The 22,281-nt window shown below is 36.3% G+C and overlaps 1 protein-coding gene across 3 annotated transcripts in view; it reads left to right on the top strand.

Moving 5' to 3' along the window:
- kiz (kizuna centrosomal protein) overlaps positions 1 to 21,905 on the top strand; it is a 39,904-nt gene extending 17,999 nt beyond the window's left edge. For 2 of the 3 annotated variants that reach the window (XM_055172080.2, XM_055172078.2), the window contains 8 exons: positions 360 to 527; positions 2,671 to 2,821; positions 6,811 to 6,976; positions 7,434 to 7,496; positions 8,668 to 8,754; positions 10,465 to 10,522; positions 17,381 to 17,430; positions 21,100 to 21,905. In XM_055172080.2, coding sequence (XP_055028055.2) covers positions 360 to 527; positions 2,671 to 2,821; positions 6,811 to 6,976; positions 7,434 to 7,496; positions 8,668 to 8,754; positions 10,465 to 10,522; positions 17,381 to 17,430; positions 21,100 to 21,203 — 847 coding nt within the window. In that variant the 3' untranslated portion in view covers positions 21,204 to 21,905. The remainder of the gene's footprint in view (positions 1 to 359; positions 528 to 2,670; positions 2,822 to 6,810; positions 6,977 to 7,433; positions 7,497 to 8,667; positions 8,755 to 10,464; positions 10,523 to 17,380; positions 17,431 to 21,099) is intronic. The other variant, XM_055172079.2, reaches the window with a different exon arrangement.
- Positions 21,906 to 22,281: the final 376 nt, after the last annotated feature.

Here is a 22,281-nt window from a genome sequence, read left to right as displayed (position 1 = left end):
TGCATTGATGCAGTTTTTATTGCACAGACAAGGCGTCAGTGGTGGGCTTTCCATACAAACGTGAATCAAATCTTTTCAAAATTTGCAAACAAAAAACAAACAAATGCGAATTAGGTGCGTTTCCATCAAGTTGTTCAAGCTAATTATTTCAAAACACAAATAAAGTCACCGTGAAGGATACTCAGCTAGTGTATTGTCATTGTTCTTCTTAAGAAAAACAGCCATTTTTATGTTTAATTTTATTATAGATAAAATTTATTATAATAAAATATATTTTGTGTTCAATATTAGAAATGTAATGTAATGTTTATGTGGTTTGAAGTATTTCTGTATGTGTGTGTAAAAATGACGTTTTTCAGTAAATGCAGTGAAAGTGGCCATCTGGATGATGTGGACCTGCAGGCGTGTGGAGCTGTGATTCTTCAGCAGTTACCCCTGCTGTGCAGTAATCTGCCTCAGGGATGCCTACTATCTAGTGATCTAATCAACACTCACTGGTCATCAGCTTCTAAGCCAGACCAGATCAGGTATAGTGTGAACTCTAGAGGCATCAGCTTTTTACCTGCTGTGTTAAGTATGACTCTCATTTTCTTAAGGCTGCAGTCAGTAACTTTTGCCTCACCATGTCAGTTTAGCCATTTTCACACAGACATTACAAAAAATACATAGAAAATGCATCTGCATTCTCCAGAAACCACTCTGCATGTATTTTTGTTTATGATAAGATTATAAAGGAGCACGTAACACACCGTTTTAGCTTCAGAGTGGATGTTTGACGAGCTCCCTGATTTCTGTTTCAGTACAGTTTGCAGACATTTCTCATCGTAAATGTTAATCTGCATGTAAACCCTTCGTTTTAAAGAGCTGAACCATAACTTCATGTTGCGATGACAGGCGCGTCCTCACTACAGCACGCCCCTTACAGCATTATTTCTGGATCTTATTCACGCTTTCCTGGTATTTTATGGCAAAGTTACTAGATCCTCTTTCTGGGAGTGATCCCAGAACATTTACGGGATGTGTTCACACAGAAGCCTGTCGGCCAATTAAAAAATATAGAGGGCTCTATCTTACACCCGGCGCAATGCACGACGCAAGTGTATTTTGCTAGTTTCCACCCTGCGCAATTATAATTTTCACGTTTAGCGCCACGTTGTTTAAATAGCAAATGAATTTGCGCCCCCTTTTGCGCCCATGGGCGTTCTGGTCTGAAAACGAGGTGTGTTCAGGCGCATTGTTGGCTCGTTGCTATTTTGAGGCAACTAAAATAGACTACGCCATTGACCAACAAAAAACTGGTCTAAAGTCAATGGCGCAATATGTTTTTGTTATTTAAAGAGCACATTAGTTATATGCGCCTATAAACAGGACGACAACGCGGGTTTGCTCATCACATACATGAATGCGCAGCAGCACAAAACGCTTTTAAATATGAAAGATTAAAGGATTGAATGTAAAAGTTTATTATTGAGTCTCTTGGACATAAATGAGGACTGATTATGAGACGTTAGAAGGCGTAAAGAGCTGCTTCACCTGCAGCCTGGTAAGTAATTTAATGTTTTGCTTTAAACAAATGCATCTGTTTTTAAATGGTTTTTTTAAATGCTACCTCACGGATTTATTGTGTATGATGACACTGTACCTGTGGATATGGTGAGATGAGAAACATTTTAAGTAATGCTTTAAAAAAACCTTGTGACGCTGTCCAAGTGCTGAAATGCGCGGAGAGACGTTTGTAAATTCTTTATCTCCTGTTTGTTACAAATAAAGTTTTTTTAGAATACAGTTTTTTTCTTACATACATAATTATTATTTTTTTGATGATGTTGGATAGCCATACACAAGCAATTAAAAGCCAGATTTTTTACTTCCATGACTAAAAGAAAACGGGTAAAAAGGTTTTAATAATAACATAACAATTTCAATACAAGTGAAAAACAACACAATTATTTAACATTAATCTTAAACTGGTGTTCTTTTTACCTCCGCTTAGTTTTTCAGTTTACAAAGTCCGTCATCTAAATAGGGATTAGACATAGCGCCAGCGCAACTGGCTTTTAAAGGGGATGAAAGCTGAGACTCTCATTGGTTTATTGCACGTTACGCCCAAAGTACTCCCATTACAATAGGACCAACCCTTTTCAACCATGCGCTCGGCACACAAACCATTTTCCCCGTCATTAAATTAGCAAAAGTGGATTCGGGCACGCCCATTAAGACGTTGCGCTGTGCGCTTTAGACAATGCGTTAACCATAATTTTACTTAAACACATACTGTATATCAAAAATGTATTTATTATTATTAATATGTGTTGCTATAGACTTCATTTTAACAACTTTTTTTTTTTGGCCCTTCAGATTCCTGATTTTCAAATAGTTGTATCTAGACCAAATATTGTCTAATCCTAACATACCATACATCAATAAAAAGCTTATTAATTCAGCTTGTTCAGGGTCACAGTGAAACAGTTAATAGTAAAATATTTGTTTACTAATTTCACACATTTATTTATATATAGCATAAGAAAATCTTTGAATGACTTGCTTGATTGATTGTAATTATTTGCATGCAGATTATTTGATGGTTTACAATAATTTCGGTCTACTTGGCAATGTTTTTCTTTTTCTGGTTATGATATGGCTTTTAAAGACAAGTGCTTTTGTGTGTAGATCGTATCTCTCAGGTGAAGTTGCTTCGCTGTGGGATCGCTGTTTCAAACACATGCTTCATCTCCAGCAGAAAGAAGTTCTAAGCACAGATCTCACAGTTCAGATCTTCACTCCACTGCTGGTGCTCAACAACGCCACCTACACTGACAAGGTATCACTGTCTCCTCCATCCTGCTCACAAAGTCCTACCAGTACAGAAAGTTTAAGTGCATGGTCAGTAAAGCTACCCTAAGGAGAATATGACATTTGCGGCCCTGAACCACAAAACTTTAACTTTCTTAAGTCGTACAGGTATATAGCAATAGATTGTATTCGTCAAAATGATTGATTTTTATTTAATGCCAAAAATCATTATAATATTAAGTAAAGATCATGTTCCATGATGATATTTTGTAAGTTTCATACCGTAAATATATCAAAACTATGGTTTTGTGAGTGGATGCAGTTGCTAAGGACTTCATTTGACAACTTTGAATGCGATTCTTTAAATTTTTTCCACCCCAGATTCCAGATTTTCAAATAGTTGTATCTCGGCCAAATATTGTCCTATCCTAACAAATGAAAAGCTCATTCAACTTTCAGATGATGTATAAATCTCAATTATTTTAAAATAAAATGTACCCTTACAGTTGGTTTTGTGGTCCAGGGTCACATATAATCTTTTGATTTTCAAGTATTGACTAAATAAAAACATTATAGCTGCCATTCTTCAAAGGGTTAGTTTTGCCAAAAATAATTTGTTCTTTGGAACCAAAACAGATTTTTTTTTTTAACTGACCACCTCTTCTCAAGTTTTAAAAGAACACTTAAGACTTTCATACAAGAATGGATTATATTTAAGTTTTTTTTTTTCTAAACCCATTCGTATTGACACTTGAAACTTACAGCACAAGTCACATGGAATTAGTTTGTATAGCTTGTGCACACTTTTAAGCAAATGATTTGAACAATACAATCACAAGAATTTCATTTTTGTGTGAACTTTATCCCTTTAACTGTTATCAGAAATAGATATTAGTTGTTGATCAAAATCATTTAAAACTCAAAGCTTTTCATTAATGCACCACACTAAATTCCACAAACATTGCTCTGATGGTTATTTTAAGACATTTGACAGGTCAGGTGTGCATTTTACAGAAAAATAATCAACACTCGTGAAACAGTTCTCAACCAATCAGAATAAATCATTCAACAGGCCCATGGTTTAATGTGGGATATTGCACCCTTTTTTTTAAATAATGGCTCCATTTTTTTAAGGGTATGAACTGGAAATCTACGTCACAAACCCTGAAACTGCCAATAAAGATTTAATGGTTCATGCAAGTGTTCATAAAAATGCTCTTGTGTGCAGGTAATAGCGTATTTTAAGGCATTATTATTTCGAATATGGAATAATTATGAGGAAAGAATATTTGCACAGTATGAAGCACCTGGCCCAGTAAAATGACCTCCTCTTGTAAAAGTGCATGGACCTTGAGAAGAGACTCTTTTCTATTTGCAGCCCTGCCATAAATTCCAGCTTTATAAAGCACGCTACTTTTCTGTTCAAATGAGGTCATTAATGTTTTGGAAAGACTGTATTTTGCCTCGTGTCAGATTGTCAGAATAAAGATTGTCCTTGTCATTAGAGTTTCTCTAAGACACCTTAAAAACTGTACTCCACAATGTTACAAACCAATAGTTGCTTTACTTTGCATGTGGCACAATAGATATGATGTGGACAAAATATCAGAAATGCACATGAAAACTACATAAAATACATGCTAAATAGTTGAATTCTGATTTAATGATACAATCTGATCTGAAATGCTGAAGTGTCTGGATTTTAATATTTTAATTGATTCAGTAATATTAATATTGAGGAATAGCAGCTGGAGTTAAATAAAGAGACTGATTTAAATGCATTTAATTTTTTTTCTCATTGCTCATTGTTTGTGGTATCATCTCTCTCATCTTGTGTTTCTTTTTGTAATGAGATAAGAGGATGAGATTATCTAAATGAAATCAGATTACTGGAAATCATAGAGAGAGTGGCATCAGTAAGGACTTTTTTACTTTTTCTATTTTCTCCACTTATTTTAAGAAGGATAATAAAGTATTATACAACAGGCTCATAACTTAGAAATCGGCCAAGTGTTATTAAACAAATTTAAAAGTCATATCTAAAATTAATTAAAACTTAACACTTGAAATAGCAGTAGATACATTGAAATAATTGTCCAAATAAAACGGCGTTGTCAAAACATAGGCAACCACAGAGAATCACAAAGAAATAAAACAATCATTGACAATTGTCTATAGCAGGGCTAGTCAACTGGTGGCCCACGGGCCAAATGCGGCCCTCCAATCATGTTTATCCGGCCCGCCGGTCATCTTTGACTGGTTTAAAATCAGTATGGTTACTTTAAAGCCACCTTTCCACTGTACATGACAAATGAGGTCAATAATCTGGAAGGAGAGCTGGAAAATCTACAGGTGCATAATTTTCAGATCCAATTCGAGCTTTGGATGCAAAAAAAACTGTGCGACTAAACTGCATGTGACACGCCGACCAGAAGTAATACTGTGAAATACTGTGTGCAAAGTGAAAATTATTAACCTTTTTTGTTTAGTAACTTTATCAGTAACACTTAAATCCTTCTAAAATTATTGATTACTGATAAGTGAATTATTAATAGTGCTGGGCATAGATTAATCTAGATTTATCGCATACAAAATAAAAGTGATTTTTTTGCTTAATATTTGAGTTTGTATAATTTTTTTTTGTATTCTATATTATATATAAACAAAGCAAAAAATGTATATATAAATAAAAATATTCTGAAATGCATATTTGTGTGTGTGTTTAAATATACATAATAATTACACACAGTACACACACATATATTATGCAAAAATGCACTTTTATTTTGTATGCGATTAATCTAGACTAATCTATGCACTAATTAATCTACCAGCACTAATTATTAACTATAAATATATACGTAGATGAAAGGCTCTTGTGCTGAAATCAGATTCTCTCCCATATTGACAAGTATTTACCATTAAACTGAAATTCCATACGACAGCCACTAGGGGGCAAACTCAGACAGTCGCATCCGAATGTAGTGTACAATGGAAAGGCAGTTTAGCCTTTATATCTTTAAAATATATAAAAAAAGAAAACATGAAGTGCAATTTAAGCCATTAGGAAAAGACTGACTATATGTTGTGAATAATTGAAATGTAACGATTTATAATAGCATAATGCTATACAAAAATACAAGCGTTGATTATTTGGCTTAATGTAAAACTGCAGTTGTTTTTAAAATATATAAAAAAAATAGTTTTTAGTAATTAAAAGACAAAATACTGGATACAAGAAGTGTGCATCTTTTTTCAGGGTTTCCACGTGTCCTTGAAATCCTTGAAAGTTTGTAAATCTGGGGGGGGGATTCAAGGCCCTCGGAAGTTTTTGAAAATATACATACATACATACAGGTCATTGAAAGTGCTTGAATCTATTTTATGCAAGAAGTTTTCTGGAAAAAATCCACTTAAAATGTGTCCCCCATTTAGTCCTTGAATTTAAGGGGAATTGAACCTGGAAAGTCTTTGAAAGGTCCTTGAATTTGAAGTTAACTAAGGTGTGGGAACCCTGTTTTTTGAAAATGCATGTTTTTAATATCCTATAACCAAAAGTAACAAAAACAACATATGTTATAACATATATAATAATAATTATATCATATACAGTATAGGTAAATGTGAAAAATAAGGGTAAAAATTTGGCCCGCATCATATTTACAATTTTAAAATCTGTCCCTCGAAGAAGAGTAGTTAAAGACCCCTGGTCTATAGCTTATCTGGCGTAGATTTTTGGCCATTATCCATGAGTTTGAAAAGCTATGGTAGATTTTATACGGGTGCATTCAGAAGGGATATACAGTGGGCAACACTGTCATAGTGTCATGAACTAGTATAGTACCTGAAGAACTGAAACCAAACATGTTTAGTTCAACATGTTTTTGTTAAATGCTTTTCTAATTTTTCAAGTCTATTCTGAACCCCACATGTTGAATCAATTCATGTTGACTTTGGGAATGGTAAAAGCATCACTATGAATCTGAATGAAGTCAGGTCATCTTGTGTGTCAAACAGGCAAGAGAGCTGCTAAAGAGGCTGCTGACCTACGAATCTGATACCCATCAGCCGTCACAGAGCGAAGAGATGTCTTCTTACAGCTTGCCCTCACTTCTGGACGACAGCGTGGAAATCAAACCCGCCAGGCCTTTGGAAAGATTTTCTCAAACCGCTGAAACGCAAGGTTGGTGTTTGTTTGTGTTTTTTTTTTGCATTAGCAAATACCTTTCCATGTTGCTTTGGGTAGAGATGAATTGCATGTAATCCATCTATTATAGAGCATTTTAAAAAGATTCAGCTGTGAAGAGTACATCAATGAGAGTAAGCAACACCCCATAACTAGCCAAACCACATTAATGGCTCGTGTTTAGTGCCAAAGCAGAGAAATATCAGCTTGCTAGCTTCATTCTGATAGAGGAAAAGTGGACCTCGAGTACTCGCAGGATGCCAGAGCTCGGCGGCTCTCGTGAGAATACACTTTTGCCCAAATCTCATTTCTGACAAAGCCAGCCAGGCTTGGTTCTCTCTTTAAACCTGTCTCCCCACCCCCTCCCACATCTCTCTCTCTCTTTCTTTCTCCTCAATGTCGCTCTCCCAGCATCCCTCTGAGCTGTGCTTTCCTTCTATTTTCTTTGTTTCAGAAATTCAAAGTGCTGAAGAGGACAGTGCCGACCAAAGCCCAGTGGAAAGTATTCCTATTAGAGGTAAAAAGGCAGATCGAAGAACCGCCCGTTCTGGAGTTCTTCTGTGCCCGTTTTGTCTTTCTCCTCACGCAGTAGATAATGGGGGTCCCTTTTTCCCAACTGGATAGCTGTGAAAAGATGATCAAGGTGAATCAGAGGTCAAAGTCCCACCTGAAGAGCGCAACGGCTTCTCTAATTATCGCCAGAGAAAACAAACCCGTATCTTTTCTTCTTCTCTAGGTACGAGTGAAACTGAGATTCTCAGGGCGCATAATGCGGCGGTTTAATTGTCCGCCGGCCGGGTCGGGGGTGCCGCACGAGATCTGTCATTGGTTCTCATTATCTGCTAAACAATGCCAGCCAGAGGCAGACTTGAAAAGACTGGATGTCAAGGCATCCTTTGAAAAGCCCTGGGCAGCGAGTCCTAGCACCAGCTCAGAAATGTAAAACTATCCATTATTCCACTTGGCTATCTGATTTCAAACTGTGCCTTTCATGCGCAGGGCTAGCCCGAGATGGCCACGGCGAGAGAAGTCCGGCTTCTTACCGCAACTAATCAAAGGCGTAATGGTAGTAGAAAACCGCCTCTGCCGTCCCTGGCTGCTTATGAGCTGTTTACAGGCGACTAATGAACACCGCGTCGAGTTCTGTTGCTCTCACCACTGAAAACATCTTCCAAACGTCGGTCTTCTTACTATGTCAGTACAACAATGTGCACGATGGTGTTTTATGTATATGCCAAGTGAAAAGGAAATCTTTAGATGAATCTGTACTCGCGCATTTATTTTGCAGTCATTATAACGGGACAAAACAGGCAACAAAAACATGTTTGTCTCGTAACGTACTATGAATATCCGAATAACGAGATATTTGTTTCGCCGCTTGCTTTTAACCTAAAACATTTCAGTGCACGATTTCTTTTCGCTTGTCCCTTTTTTTAAAGTAAAGTTTACAAAACATGAAAGACGTGACGGGTATGGCTACACAATAGCCGGCGGCCCGTCTGGATTAAATCAATAGTTTAGCGCTCACTGACTCTGTTTTCACCTCGTCTCTTTGCTCATCAGTGGCCTTAAAGAGCTGCTGTTGGTTCATCAAACACCACGGCTCTGCAAAGTTGGAAGTCTGGGTCTTTAGCAAATATTTGTCTAGCTGCTTTTGCATGTTGTTTTGCTATCTCTTTTCTCTTTAGAGACCAAAGCGTATCAGCTGCTTAAACAATCTGTGACACAAGAGAGACGCTGGAGTGACCCGGAGGAAGAGGATTCAGATTCATCAGGTTGGTCACAATAATATACAGTAAACAATCACTTGCATTTTTCAGGGGATCCTTTATTTGCCAAATTTCTAATCGTTACTAATGTAATGTCCAAAATTGTTACATTTATGGTACATTGTAACTAACTATTTTCATAAGTGTTTGAGTTCAGATGTATAGGCTGTATGGTCCATTTACAGGAAACGGTGCCATTTGTGCCTGAAATTTGCAAGTGACATAATACATACAAACTAAACTTGTGATTTTGGCCATGCAGTTGTTGTCTGTAGCTAATCTTCTGTTTGGTTACTAAAGTGCTATATTATATTGGCCCGGTCAGTTTATTAATATTATATTAATCTTATTAATAATAGAGGACATTTAAATAGATAATTGAGTTCAAATATGACCTTTTCTTTATGTGACCCTTTAATTGAACAATACAAATACATTTGAATACATTGAACAATACTTTCACACAATGTTTTGTGCAACAGCATTTAAACTGCTGACAGGGTTAGCACAAAAAATGTTGTCACAGAGCAAAAAATTGCCTTTAAAAGACAAAAATGATTTTTTTCAAAGGTGAATTATTGAACATAAAGTGGCCAGTAAAAAACATAATGTATCCCAAAAGCCGTAATAAACAATGTGTCAACATCCATAAAAGAAAAAAAATACTGATTGATTTGGACCTCTGTTTTAACTTATACTATAAAGAAAAACAACCAAAAATACAGTCGTTTTCATTTTAAAATTGAATTTTGCATACACACTAAGCCAAGTTAAATCTATTGGTAACACTTTACAATAAGGTTGTATTTGTTAACAATTAGTTAATGCATAAGCTTACATGAACTAACGATGCACAATTCCTTTACAGCATTTATAAAAAAAAATTCCTTATAATTTCATGATTTACTAATACATTTTAAATCAAATCAAATGTATCTGTTAACATTAGTTAATGCACCATGAACTGTATATGTATTGGCATTAACAAATATTAATAAATGCTGAAAAACTATATTGCATATTGTTACTTCATGTTAGCTAATGCATTTACTAATGTTAATAAATACAACCTTATTGTAAAGTGTTACCAGTAGGCATGGGCCGGTATAAAATTCTGACGGTATGATAACCTTTAGCAAAAATACCACGGTTTCACGGTGTTGCAGTATTGCCATTGCAACACTAAAATGTGTTATTTTAAATGCCTGGTAAAAAATAAAGCCTTTAAATTATAATATGCTTTCAAAAATATATATACTTTCGTAATGTATATTAAATGCAAACATCAAATAAATCCCATGATTTAATGAATTTTGTAAAAACACATACCTTGGAGACGGTATCACAGAACATTTTAGTGGTTTTGAAACCTTGACTGTTTAAAACCTCGGTATACCTTGAAACCAGTAACCGGCCCATGCCTAGTTACCAGTTTATCAAATAATGTAAGTTCAATATGAATATTTTTTCTTGTAATCACACCAGTAGGGAAATAGTCATGGGGCACCGTCTCCAAATAAACAAAGAGTATATATTATTTTCACGTAGCATTTGTTTTACTACGTGCCATTTGCTTTATCGCACCTAATCTTGATCTAGAGTTAACTATGCACACTTGCATGAAGTGGAGTTAATGCATTGTTCATTTCAAGAAAACACGCATAACAAACCCTTCCCTTCTCTTTTCATTTCATTGCAACGATTTGTTATCCAAAGACATCAACAAATTGGAAAGGGCCGAGGCGCTCGGGGATTCTATAACACAAAATAGCCGGTAAGTACATGTCCTCAAATCCTTTTTCCCCTCTTTTCTCTTCTTTTAATAAAAAAGCAATGCATGTTTGTCCTTGAAACACTCTTAGCATCATTAACACGGGTTCACGTGGGAGGCATCAGTCAAGCTGTATTTTCATTCAGAGCTTCCTCTCTCATCATCGCCGTTATTTGATTGCTTCGGTAAATCGGGACTTTGAATGATGAGAAAGGATCTTGAGAGTACAGTGTTTAGATTTTCACATCAACACAAGTTCACACAATCAGCGAAGACACGAACAGAGACTCTCCTCCGTGAATCCATTAGGGCAGGTAATGGATGGGTAAACCTCGTGAAGAGTAATCGTCTCTGATTTCACATGCTTTTCCGAGCATCACGCTGACACAGGGGTCGAAAGTTTCCCTCTCTGTCTTTTTCCTTTTTTGTCTTCTTTTACTATCTTTTTTAGTCTTTTGCCCACACTGTGCCCACCTCCCCGCTTTCTTTCTGTCTCAGTTAGTTTACAGTGTTTGCAGAGGAGAGGGTGTAATGATGAGGCTCTCTGATGGTTGTCTGCCCAATGAATGCCCTCATTAATAAACATAAGCGCGGGATGCATTGCAAAGCTTCATATTCACACAGAGCTCATGAGATAGACTTAAAAAAGTAAAAAAAGATTGCCCTTTTTCTTGCATTTCCCCATGTTTAAGAATTTTTCTCGCCAGTCTGTTCTTGCGCTTTATTGCCTCCACAAGTGCCCTGCACTCGAGCACCAGTAAAACACTACATGTGCTGTTTCCCCATCCGTTCGCTTTCTCCATCACATACTGCCGTCATTCTGTCACTGAGCCGATGGGCACATTTAAAGGCTTCCTGGTTCAGACCAAAACTCAGTAAAAATACAAATAAAATAAATCAAGTGCCTCTCTTTCTTAAGCATAATTATGATTTTGCGGTTAAGCCGGCACCGAAGCTAAAGAATCGAAGTATAAAGCGGGTGCTTCGGTGCAAAAAATGCATTTATGGGTCTTTGTGTGGCGCCTCATTATGTGTGGGACTGATTCATTAAGTAATTGGTTTGCAGTTGTTTACATGAGTATTAAGGCCCCCTATTCAGTAGTCTTTGAGAGATACATTGTGCAAATGTTGCATGTTATGAATGGCCAATGAGAGGCGGGGGGCCAGGCCTATTGGCCAAACACCGCGCCGGGCTGAAAAGACCAGAGAAAAGCATCAGGCGCTGCTTTGCATAGCAATGACTCGCCCATAATAAGCTTTCCAGATTAAATACATGCAGTCCATACAAGATGCAAAGAGATACTCTTAACACATTTATGTGTGTTCATTTCACTATTATAGCACTGAAGAGAATCGGGATCTTTCGTATCCACCCTTTTTGCTTAAGTCCCCTCCCTTCTTTTTCCTCGTCTGTGTGCAGTTTTTTCCTCCTTGTATTGAACACTCCCATTTATTGTATTGTATAATTCTGAGCTGCTGTGGTCGGATCGCTCGCCGTTTGTTCCGCCCGTGTGCTGATAAGATTTAGGAAGAAACTGCTACACTTCATGTAAAGACCTCTTGTTCGTGTGCTTTGTTTTCGACTGCGTGCCACCGCTTCCTCCTCTTCACCCGCTATTGTGTCCTCTTATACCGCAGGCATGTAGCGCAGATCTCACTTACTCACTGGATCTTTTCTTTTTAATCCGCTTATGAAAAAACAGGTTAAAATCATTTTTCGTGTCTTCGGATGTCACAGATATGTCACAGTTATTGTTGCGTAACAGCACAAATTTTTATTTTTACACAAATTTGCACTTGTTTGTGTAGGGAGAATTAGTTTAAAATGAAGATATTTAGAAAAAAATGTGGAAAAATAATACTATACATTTCATGTTATTTTTTCCTTTTTAAATATTTGTATACTTGACCTATATGTCAGATTAACTCGTACATTTATAAAAAAAAGTGAAATGCATGTACTAAAATAAATTCAGTATAGCAAGGAACACAATAAAAACAATGGCTGTCTCCTTAAAGAGATAGTTCACCCAAAATAAAAAAAATTGTCATCATTTACCTACCCTCAAGTTGTTCCAAACCTGTAATAATTTCTGTATTAATAGGGAGAATTAGTTTAAAAAGACATCACAAATGAGTTAAACATGACAAAAAAACTATTCTCTTTAGTTTACTAGCTTAAAAGTCTCATAAATCAACATAATTATGTTTTATATTAAAATTTACGCTAACAACAGGTTAAGGAATATAAATATGATATAAAAAAAACAAGTCTAAGAAATATAACACTTTATATCCAAAGTGGCTTTGGATAGGTAGTTAAGCTGTGTGTGTGTGTACGCGTGCATGTGTGCTCATTAATCACAAAATAAACTATTTACACCTGGGAAAATATATAGAGCCAAAATTATTATTTTTTAATAAATACATTCACACTTGAACACCTTATGATTGTAAATAATACTACAAAATATTTTGCAAATATTTAGCACCTCTATCTGAGTTAAGGTTATGTCTGTCCATGCAGTTTTACAAAGAAAATCCCCCAGCTGTTATCATGCAGTTCATGTTATTGTCCAGCAGAGGGCACTCATATTTAGGACAGCTGTGTGGGGGCAGAACAGTGACAGACAGGGACATATAGAGGGCGCTGTCCCCACTGTTCTGAGTCATTATTACCCCACTCCAAAGCTCCATGGCTCTTACAGATGAGATGTCCAATCAATGGTAAATCAGTGATGCTGTGGGTCAGAGGCGGGGTGGGTGTAGGAGGTGCTACTGCTACCTTACACAAACACTGATATAAAGAGCACCTTCTATTAGCATATCCGTGTAGGTGTATACATATGGTATATTTTCACATATGTGTGTATTTATATAATGTAACAACATGAAAGGATCTGTACGTCCTATGAGTGATTATGATGATTTAGCTAGTAATGCCTTCTGTCGTTTTTTGTGAAGAAACCTTAAATGGTAAATATTTGACATGACACTTTTGACGTCAGAAATAAACCATTTTAAAAGGAAGAATATCGTGATGATTCAGTTCCATCAGATATAATTGTACAGCTATAATCATACGTGATCACAGGTATTATGAAAATAACTTTGCCCAGACAACAACCGCAGACTAACCTTAGTCTATTTACATGAAGCGGCATAGGATGCAGATGCCTTTTATTCATAGCTCAGATAACATAACAACAACCCACACATTACATATATTAACGTATCAAACGATTGCCTGAAAACGGACGGGGGCACTTTTCATCAAATACCACAAATACATCCGAATATACAAAACAATGTGGAACAGAGAGAGAGAGGGAAGTAAACGTCGGAGCGAAAAAGAGAGAGGTTGCCGTCAAAGCGGTAATTTGCATCATTTTACACATTACATTCACCTCTGTGTATGAGACGCAGCCAAATAGTGGCCAGCGCTGTCTTACATATTCAGATTCGTTGCCTCAATTAAGTGAACCTCAGTGCAAGATGAACTGGCATAAATGTTTATGGAAATGGAATATTAGATTGGAGGGTCAGTGGCATCGCAGCTCTCTATGATAATAGTGTCTTGAAATCAGACTCATCACTGTCTGAAGTGGCTCAGCTGATAGAGCATTCCCATAGCAAGCAAGTTATATAAAAGAATAGGCCTATTTACACACCCACAACCTGGATGTATTATTGAGCTCAGCACGAAAGGGGGGTCTCGTATTTTTAGCTTTTGCATGAGGAAAATGAAATGATTTAGAAATCAGATATTTTAAAAAATGTGTTCATTCATTTTAGTTTACATGAGCTGTATGCGTTTCTTTCTTTTTAAATATTTCATTTACTTAACATACATGTCAGATCATCTAATCTATTGTCAAAATGTTACTTGTACGTTTATGAGACATTTAAAATGCATGTACTAAAATAAATTTGCTATAAAAAAGTAAAACACTAAGAACGATGGCTGACTATAACACATTTTTTGGTTTTGTGAATCCTTAAAGGGATAGTTCACCCAAAAATGAAAATGTTGTCATCATTTGCTCACCCTCAAGTTGTTTCAAACCTGTAAAAAATTCTGCTGAACAAAAATGACGATATTTTGAAAATATTACTATGGAAGTCAATGGTGCCCCAGATCTATTTTCATAAGCTTTATATTACATTAGTAGTGTTTCATTTCTACATATGTTATTTTTCCCCTTTAAATGTTTGTATACTTGACATATATGTCAGATTACCTTATCCATTGTCAAAATGTCACTTGTACATTTATGAAAAACTGTGAAATGCATGTACTAAAATAAAGTCAGTATAACAAGTAAAACATTAAGAACATTGGCTGACTCTGACACATTTGCGAATCCTTAAAGGGATAGTTCACCCAAAAATAAAAATTTACTCACCCTCAATTTGTTCCAAACCTGTATAAATGTCTGCTGAACACAAATTAAGATATTTTGAAAATTTGTAAAAAAAAAAAAATAATAATACTATGAAAGTCAATGGTGCCCCAGACCTGTTTGCATCAGCAGTATATTACAATGTTTCTGCATATCTTAATTTTTCCTTATTAAATATTTGTATACATAACATACATGTCAGATCATCTAATCCTTTGTCAAAGTGTTACTCGTACGTTTATGAAAAATTGTGAAATGCATGTACTAAAATTAAATAAGTCAGTATAACAAGTAAAACATTAAGAACGATGGCTGACGCTAACATTTGGGTTTTGTGAATCCTTAAAGGGATAGTTAACCCCAAATTTTTTATTTTGTCATCATTACTCACCCTCAAGTTGTTCCAAACTTGTATAAATTGCTTTGTTCATCTGAACACAAATGAAGATAATTAGGAAAAAAGTAATATAATGGAAGTCAATGGTGCCCCAGATCTGTTTGCATCAGCTGGTTATTACAACAGAAGTGTTTCATTTCTACATATGTTATTTTTTCCTTTTTAAATGGTTGTATACTTGACATATATGTCAGATTACCTTATCCGTTGTCAAAATTTCACTCGTACATTTATGAAAAAATGTAAAATGCATGTACTAAAATAAAGTCAGTATAACAAGTAAAACATTAAGAACATTGGCGGACTCTGACACATTTGCGAATCCTTAAAGAGGTTGTTCACCCAAAAATTTAAATTCTGTCATCATTTATTCATCCTCAAGTTGTTTAAAACTTGTATACATTTCTTTGTTGATCTGAACACAAATTAAGATATTTTGAAAAAATTTTGGAAAAAATAATACTATGGAAGTCAATGGTGCCCCAGATCTGTTTCCATCAGCTGTATATTACATTAGTAGCATTTCATTTCTACATGTGTTAATTTTTCCTCTTTAAATATTTGTATATTTAACATATATGTTAGATTACCTTATCCATTGTCAAAATGCCACTACATTTATGAAAAAATGTGAAATGCATGTACTAAAATAAATTCAGTATAACAAGTAAAACATTAAGAACATTGATGGACTCTGACACATCTGCGAATCCTTAAAGAGAAAATTTTGTCATTTACTCGATGAGAACACAAATGAAGATATTTTGAAAAGTAGTAGGAAAAAATAATATTATGGAAGTCAATGGTGCCCCAGATCTGTTTGGTTACATTTTTCAAAATATCTTGACTTGTGTTCGGCAGAACTAAGAAATGTATACAGGTTTAAAACAACATAGAGGTAAGTAAATGATAACAGAATTTTCTTTTTTTTTTGGTGAACTATCCCTTTAAGTCCTCTGAGTAACCTTCACATAAAAATATGCTACACATAAACTTTGTTGAGAAGGAATTCAGAAGCCAGTATCTGTTTCAAAAAGGTTTTCCATGGGTTTCGTGGACGTCATGTTCTTTGACCCTGGGATGACAGATTTGTAAATACAACTCTGTGGTACTTACCGTATTTGTCTGCTGCACTTTAATGCTCTGTGTTTCATGGGTTTAGAGAGGATTCTTATTGGTGGAAAGGTGATTTATTTACTTGTTAGTTCTGACCCTGATAATAGCATCTGCATACTCGCTTCAAAAGAATTTATAACATACTGTACCCTTTTACAGTGATGTCCTGGAAACCAAAGAGCTACCCTGAATTACATGAGAGCCGGTGTAATTGAGTTCAGAAGCATCTTTATAGCTCTTTTGGTCAGTGTCAAGGTTGGGCGCGCGTGGCTGAATTTGTTGTCAGGTCGTCTGGTCATGCGTGAATACACACAGATTCATCACTTTATTTATTTATTTATCTAAATGAAACGAAATATCCCAAACCATCATGAAATGTTTTAAAGTTCATCACATAAGACCAAATCATGATATGGATATATGATGAAATGAGCATCATTGTTAAGACCTGAATAGTCTATGAGCTGATGTAAATGAAGAATGAAGCCTGTATGACAAGTAGCGCTAGTTTTGCATATGCATCAATGCAGATCAAAGGCTTGCCAGGGGTCATGCATTTACATAGAGATATCAGTGATGCTATGGGAACCCAGCAACCCAGTGCTCGGTCCACTTATAAACCGAGAGCCCTGACGAGGTCCTTCAGCACGATTAGAAAGAAGGTCAAGGAAGTTTATTTGGTCATTCGCCCTATCTGACAACTCAGCTTTGCGGGAAACAATGATCCTCGGGTTTGTTTAGGTAGGCTACTATAAGAAGAAAAGAGAAAGAAGAGCATCAGCTTTATTTTGGTAAGAGATGAGAGATTATTTTGCTTTGGCTTATCTGTCATAGAGTAAGGAAAAGTGGTTTTCAAATACTTTACAGCATCAAAAAAATGCTTTTAAGGAAATATCAGTTGTTTATTATTTTGTGAAATGATTTTTGTGTTTTTCTCTTTCACAGGAAGAATGCAAAGAGTAAAGTCCATGTTTTCTCTGCTGTCCAGTCAAAGGGTAGGAATACTATACATACAACTTACTTAAGCATTGTTTATATAACAATATGACTGCCTATCTAGCTAGCTACAGTATATAGCACTGTTTAAAAGTCTTAGGCCACCATGCCTATAGATACGTATACATGGATACGTCATTCGACCACTTGCAGACGTCACTCACAGTTTTCCAGGACACCATGACGTTGCGAATAATCTGATAGATAGACAGACTACATGTATAGATGGATGGATGGTAGATGGATATATGTGTTTATATACATGTGTGCACTGCTGGATGGATGGATGAATGGATGGATGGATGGATGGACAGATTCACAGACAGACAGAAATGTATAGATGGATGGATGATAGATGGATGGATGGATTGATGGATTGATGGATGGATGGATATACAGACAGACAAACAAACAAACAGACAGACATGTATAGATGGATGGATGATAGATGGATATATGTGTTTATTATATACATGTGTGCACTGCAGCATGGATGGATGATAGATAGATAGATAGATAGATAGATAGATAGATAGATAGATAGATAGATAGATAGATAGATAGATAGATAGATAGATAGATAGATAGATAGATAGATAGATAGATAGACATGTATACATGGATGGATGATAGATGGATATATGTGTTTATATACATGTGTGCACTGCAGGATGGATGGATGGATGGATGGATGGATGGATGGACGGACATGTATAGATGGATGGATGGTAGATGGATATATGTGTTTATATACATGTGTGCAATGCAGGATGGATGGATGATAGATGGATGATGGATGGATGGATGGTCGGACGGATGGACGGACGGACGGACGGACAGACATGTATAGATAGATGGATGATAAATGGATATATGTGTTTATATTAGGGCTGTCAATAGATTAAAAATTTTAATCGCAGTTAATCGCATGATTTCATGAGTTAACTCGCGATTAATCGCAAATTAATCGCACATTTTTATCTGTTCTAAATTTACCTAAATGTAACACTTTTTAAGATTTTAATGCTCTAATCAGCATGGATTTGGATAATATATATGCTATATGCAAATATATGTCTACAACAGCCTGTTTACATTTTCAACAGAACCATCAGCCATAGTTTTATAAATGTTTTTGCCTTTAGAAGACCTTGTTCTTTCTCCATTTCTGTTTGCTGCTGCATCATTTGTGACCTGTGCTGGCAAATTGAGTTGGGATGAGCAAATGTTCAAATTTTTTTTAACATTCTCTATTAAAAACTTCACAACAATTGGAACAATTATTGGAATCTGACAAAGTATGACAGAACTATACCTGTTAATGCAGAGCAAAAACAATATCAATATACATATATGTTTTTCTTTTCTTGTTTAATTTTGACATTGAGACAGACCACTTTAAGACTGTAAGATAATGCAAGGGTTTAATATAATGACACAACATATACTTTTCCTTAACAGTTAACCAAACATTCACTTCAGATATATCAGATTATAGGTCATACCTGCGTGAATTCTTGTCAAAACAGATATTTTTAACCTGTAATTTTGTGTTGGATGTCTATATATATCGAGCCCAGTCTCCTGAAGATGCGTATAAATAGCACGAAGTGTCACGCACTCGCGTGTTTGTGTGCATGCGCTTCAGACGTCTGCGTCAGACATCGCTTTTGAGCCTTGTCACTCTTAATAACTCTTTCAACATCAATCAGATCCCGAACTTTATCTCTCTTAATAATTATTTTAACATCAAGAAAGTCCTGCGGTCTATTTTCTATAATTTCTGAATGCTTTTTAAAACGAAACTAAAAAGTGAAAGAAGACGCATCTTTGCTTTATATGGATTTGGGACGGTACACCTCACAGAAAACGTGCAGATAAAGAAAACTGCACGTGCAGAAAACGTGCATTTTAGATGTTTAATTACAATTTAGAGCATTGGATTCGCTAGACGAGAGCTTAATGTTCTTATCTTAATGTTCCGACTCATCTAGACAGCGCCAGTCACTTGCTGCGTCTCAATTCATCCAGCTGTGGGTCAAACAGAAATTGCGTGTTGCGTTAATCGCGCGTTAATAAAATTAGTGCCGTTAAAATGAATTTGCGTTAACGCGTTATTAACGCGTTTATTTTGACAGCCCTAGTTTATATACATGTGTGCACTGCAGCATGGATGGATGGATGATAAATAGATAGATGGATGGATGGATGGATGGATGATAAATAGATAGATGGATGGATGGATGAATGGATGATGGATGGATGGATGGATGGATGGATGGATGGATGGATGGATGGATGGATGGATAGACAGACAGACAGACAGACAAACAGACAGATATTTATAGATGGATGGATGATAGATGGATATATGTGTTTATATACATGTGTGCACTGCAGGATGGATGGATGGATGACAGATAAATAGATGGATGGAAGGATGGATGGATGGATGGATGGATGGATGGACGGACGGACGGACATGTATAGATGGATGGATGATAGATGGATATATGTGTTTATATACATGTGTGCAATGCAGGATGGATGGATGATAGATGGTTGGATGGATGGACGGATGGATGGAGGGACGGACGGACGGATTCGGCCGAATCCTAGATTTTTTTTCCACCGAACCGAACCCTAGGCTTGCGCTACGCTGGTCGACGTCACGCGGCCGTTGATTACACACATCGGGTGCTGACGTGGAGATGAGCTTTTTCTTTCGGTGAGCCTTAGGGGCTGGACACACCAAAACTTTTAAACACGGCTGAAAACGCCTTGAGGACGCCAAATGCCAGCTGTTTTTCAGCCGAGCGCTTGGTCGCAGTGATGCTTCAGCTGTGAGCCGGTTGGTTGCTGTGGTAATGTCCCGCCCCTCCTCCACTGTTATTGGACGGCCGTGTGAAGACTGTGACATTGACGAGCGGAGCTTCTAACTCAAAGTATATAGTTTTCAGCGCGGAGCTGCTTGCTTATTGGAAAAACGAGCGTGTCGCAACGCATCGCTTTCATTATGCATAGGCTTATGGTAATTGTCAAAATAGTTTTTCCAACTTGTCATCCTGGCATAATGTACAGTTAAAATTAAATAAAATGAAAAATACACTGCTGTGGATGTTGTTTACTTCATTAATGTGCTTTACTGTGTTAATGGAATAAGGATGCGAGTAGGATTCGGTATTCGGTTTCGGATTCGGACGAATCTTAAACGGTGGATTCGGGATTCGGCCGAACCTAAAAAATCTGGATTCGGTGCATCCCTAGTTTATATACATGTGTGCACTGCAGGATGGATGGATAGATGATATATAGATAGACAGACAGACAGACATACATGTTTATATACATGTATAGATGGATGAATAGGTAGAAGGATATATGTGTTTATATACATGTATAGATGGATGAATGGATAGAAGGATATATGTGTTTATATACATGTGTGCACTGCAGGATGGATGGATGGATGGATTTTTTTATTATTTATAGATATTTTTATTTATTATTTTTATTTTTTGCTTCAGTGTATTTTTTATTGGATGAATACCAAAAATATAGTTATGGCCCAGTATTTCAATTACTAGCTTTTTACTAATGCACAAATTCATAACTGCCATCTGCTGCGACAGAGTAATAATAATGTACATGTATGTTTTTGATTTCAGCATTTTGGGGAGAATCAGACGACAGCAATTCTGAGATTGAAATGGCTTTACGTCCTCAATCCCGTAAAAGCAGCACCAATGACTTTGATGATTTTTATGATTGATGCCATTCAGCTGAGCGTTTTTCTTCGTTGAGCAGTTAATATGTTTGAAAGCGATGCCTTCATACGATTGAAAAACAAACAAAAATCTTCAGCAAGGAACGAGTGCGACATTTGGTGAAAACAAATAAGAGCGAGCCTCTTTATTGTGGCCAAAGACTGTGAAGGGTTTTCAAAACATGTCGGTGTTAACCCTGCTTGAATCTCTTTAGCTGAACAACACTTGGACCTGGTTGAAATAGATTAAACTTGGTTTTTAAAGTGATTCCTTTGCACTGTGTTGAATATTACGCATTTCAGATGCTGCAGGTATTTGGCGGTGAGCTGGAGTGGAATGCTCTGAGTCAACTTCTATGAAAAGCCAGCGCACAATGGCCACTCCGCATGCTGCTGAAACACCTTTGAACTCGCTCAAGTACCTGTGGCCCATTTAGGAGGACGAAATGCGTTGTGCTCATCTCAATGTAGAAACAAATGCTCTGCGTACTTGCGGTGGCATGAAAAAAACGTTTTCGCCAGGTGAACGCAACAGTCTTTGAAAACAACATTCACAAATGACTTCACAAATCATCTAATGCGATGCACATTTGTCATTGTCAGGTTTTATGACCTTGATGCGTTTGACTGCTTCTTGGCCGTTTTCGAGTTCAGATAAACATTCGTGCTATTGTATACAAATAAAAAATGCCTTTTAACTTTTTTTAATATGCCGCTTTGTTATTATTACTGTTATATTTGAAATCCCTTAGTTAAAATTATGTATAATTACGAAAAGAGCACTGATCAACCACATCAATATCATTACGGTAATAACGGTTATTTTGCCGAAATAGCCGTAATAACAACTGCAGCCCTTTTTCTAATGGACCTGAAATAACATTACAAACTCAAATTGCTGTACATTGATATCCAGAACTGTTTTCCCATCAGTGATCTACATCACCTGTGACTTGTATGCAGCAGGGGTTTCTCATTTTGCCTGTGACTCCAAGTTCATTTGTTTTTTTTATCGTCGTACTGGTATATTTATCATGCACAAAGGCACTATATCCTGTAATGATACAAAATCTGCAGCATCCTA

The sequence above is a fragment of the Misgurnus anguillicaudatus genome, chromosome 7 (genome assembly GCF_027580225.2).
Source record: "Misgurnus anguillicaudatus chromosome 7, ASM2758022v2, whole genome shotgun sequence".
Classification (NCBI taxonomy): Eukaryota; Metazoa; Chordata; class Actinopteri; order Cypriniformes; family Cobitidae; genus Misgurnus; species Misgurnus anguillicaudatus.
Note: the sequence above shows the minus strand (reverse complement) of the source record. Positions and strands in the feature narration are given on the sequence as shown.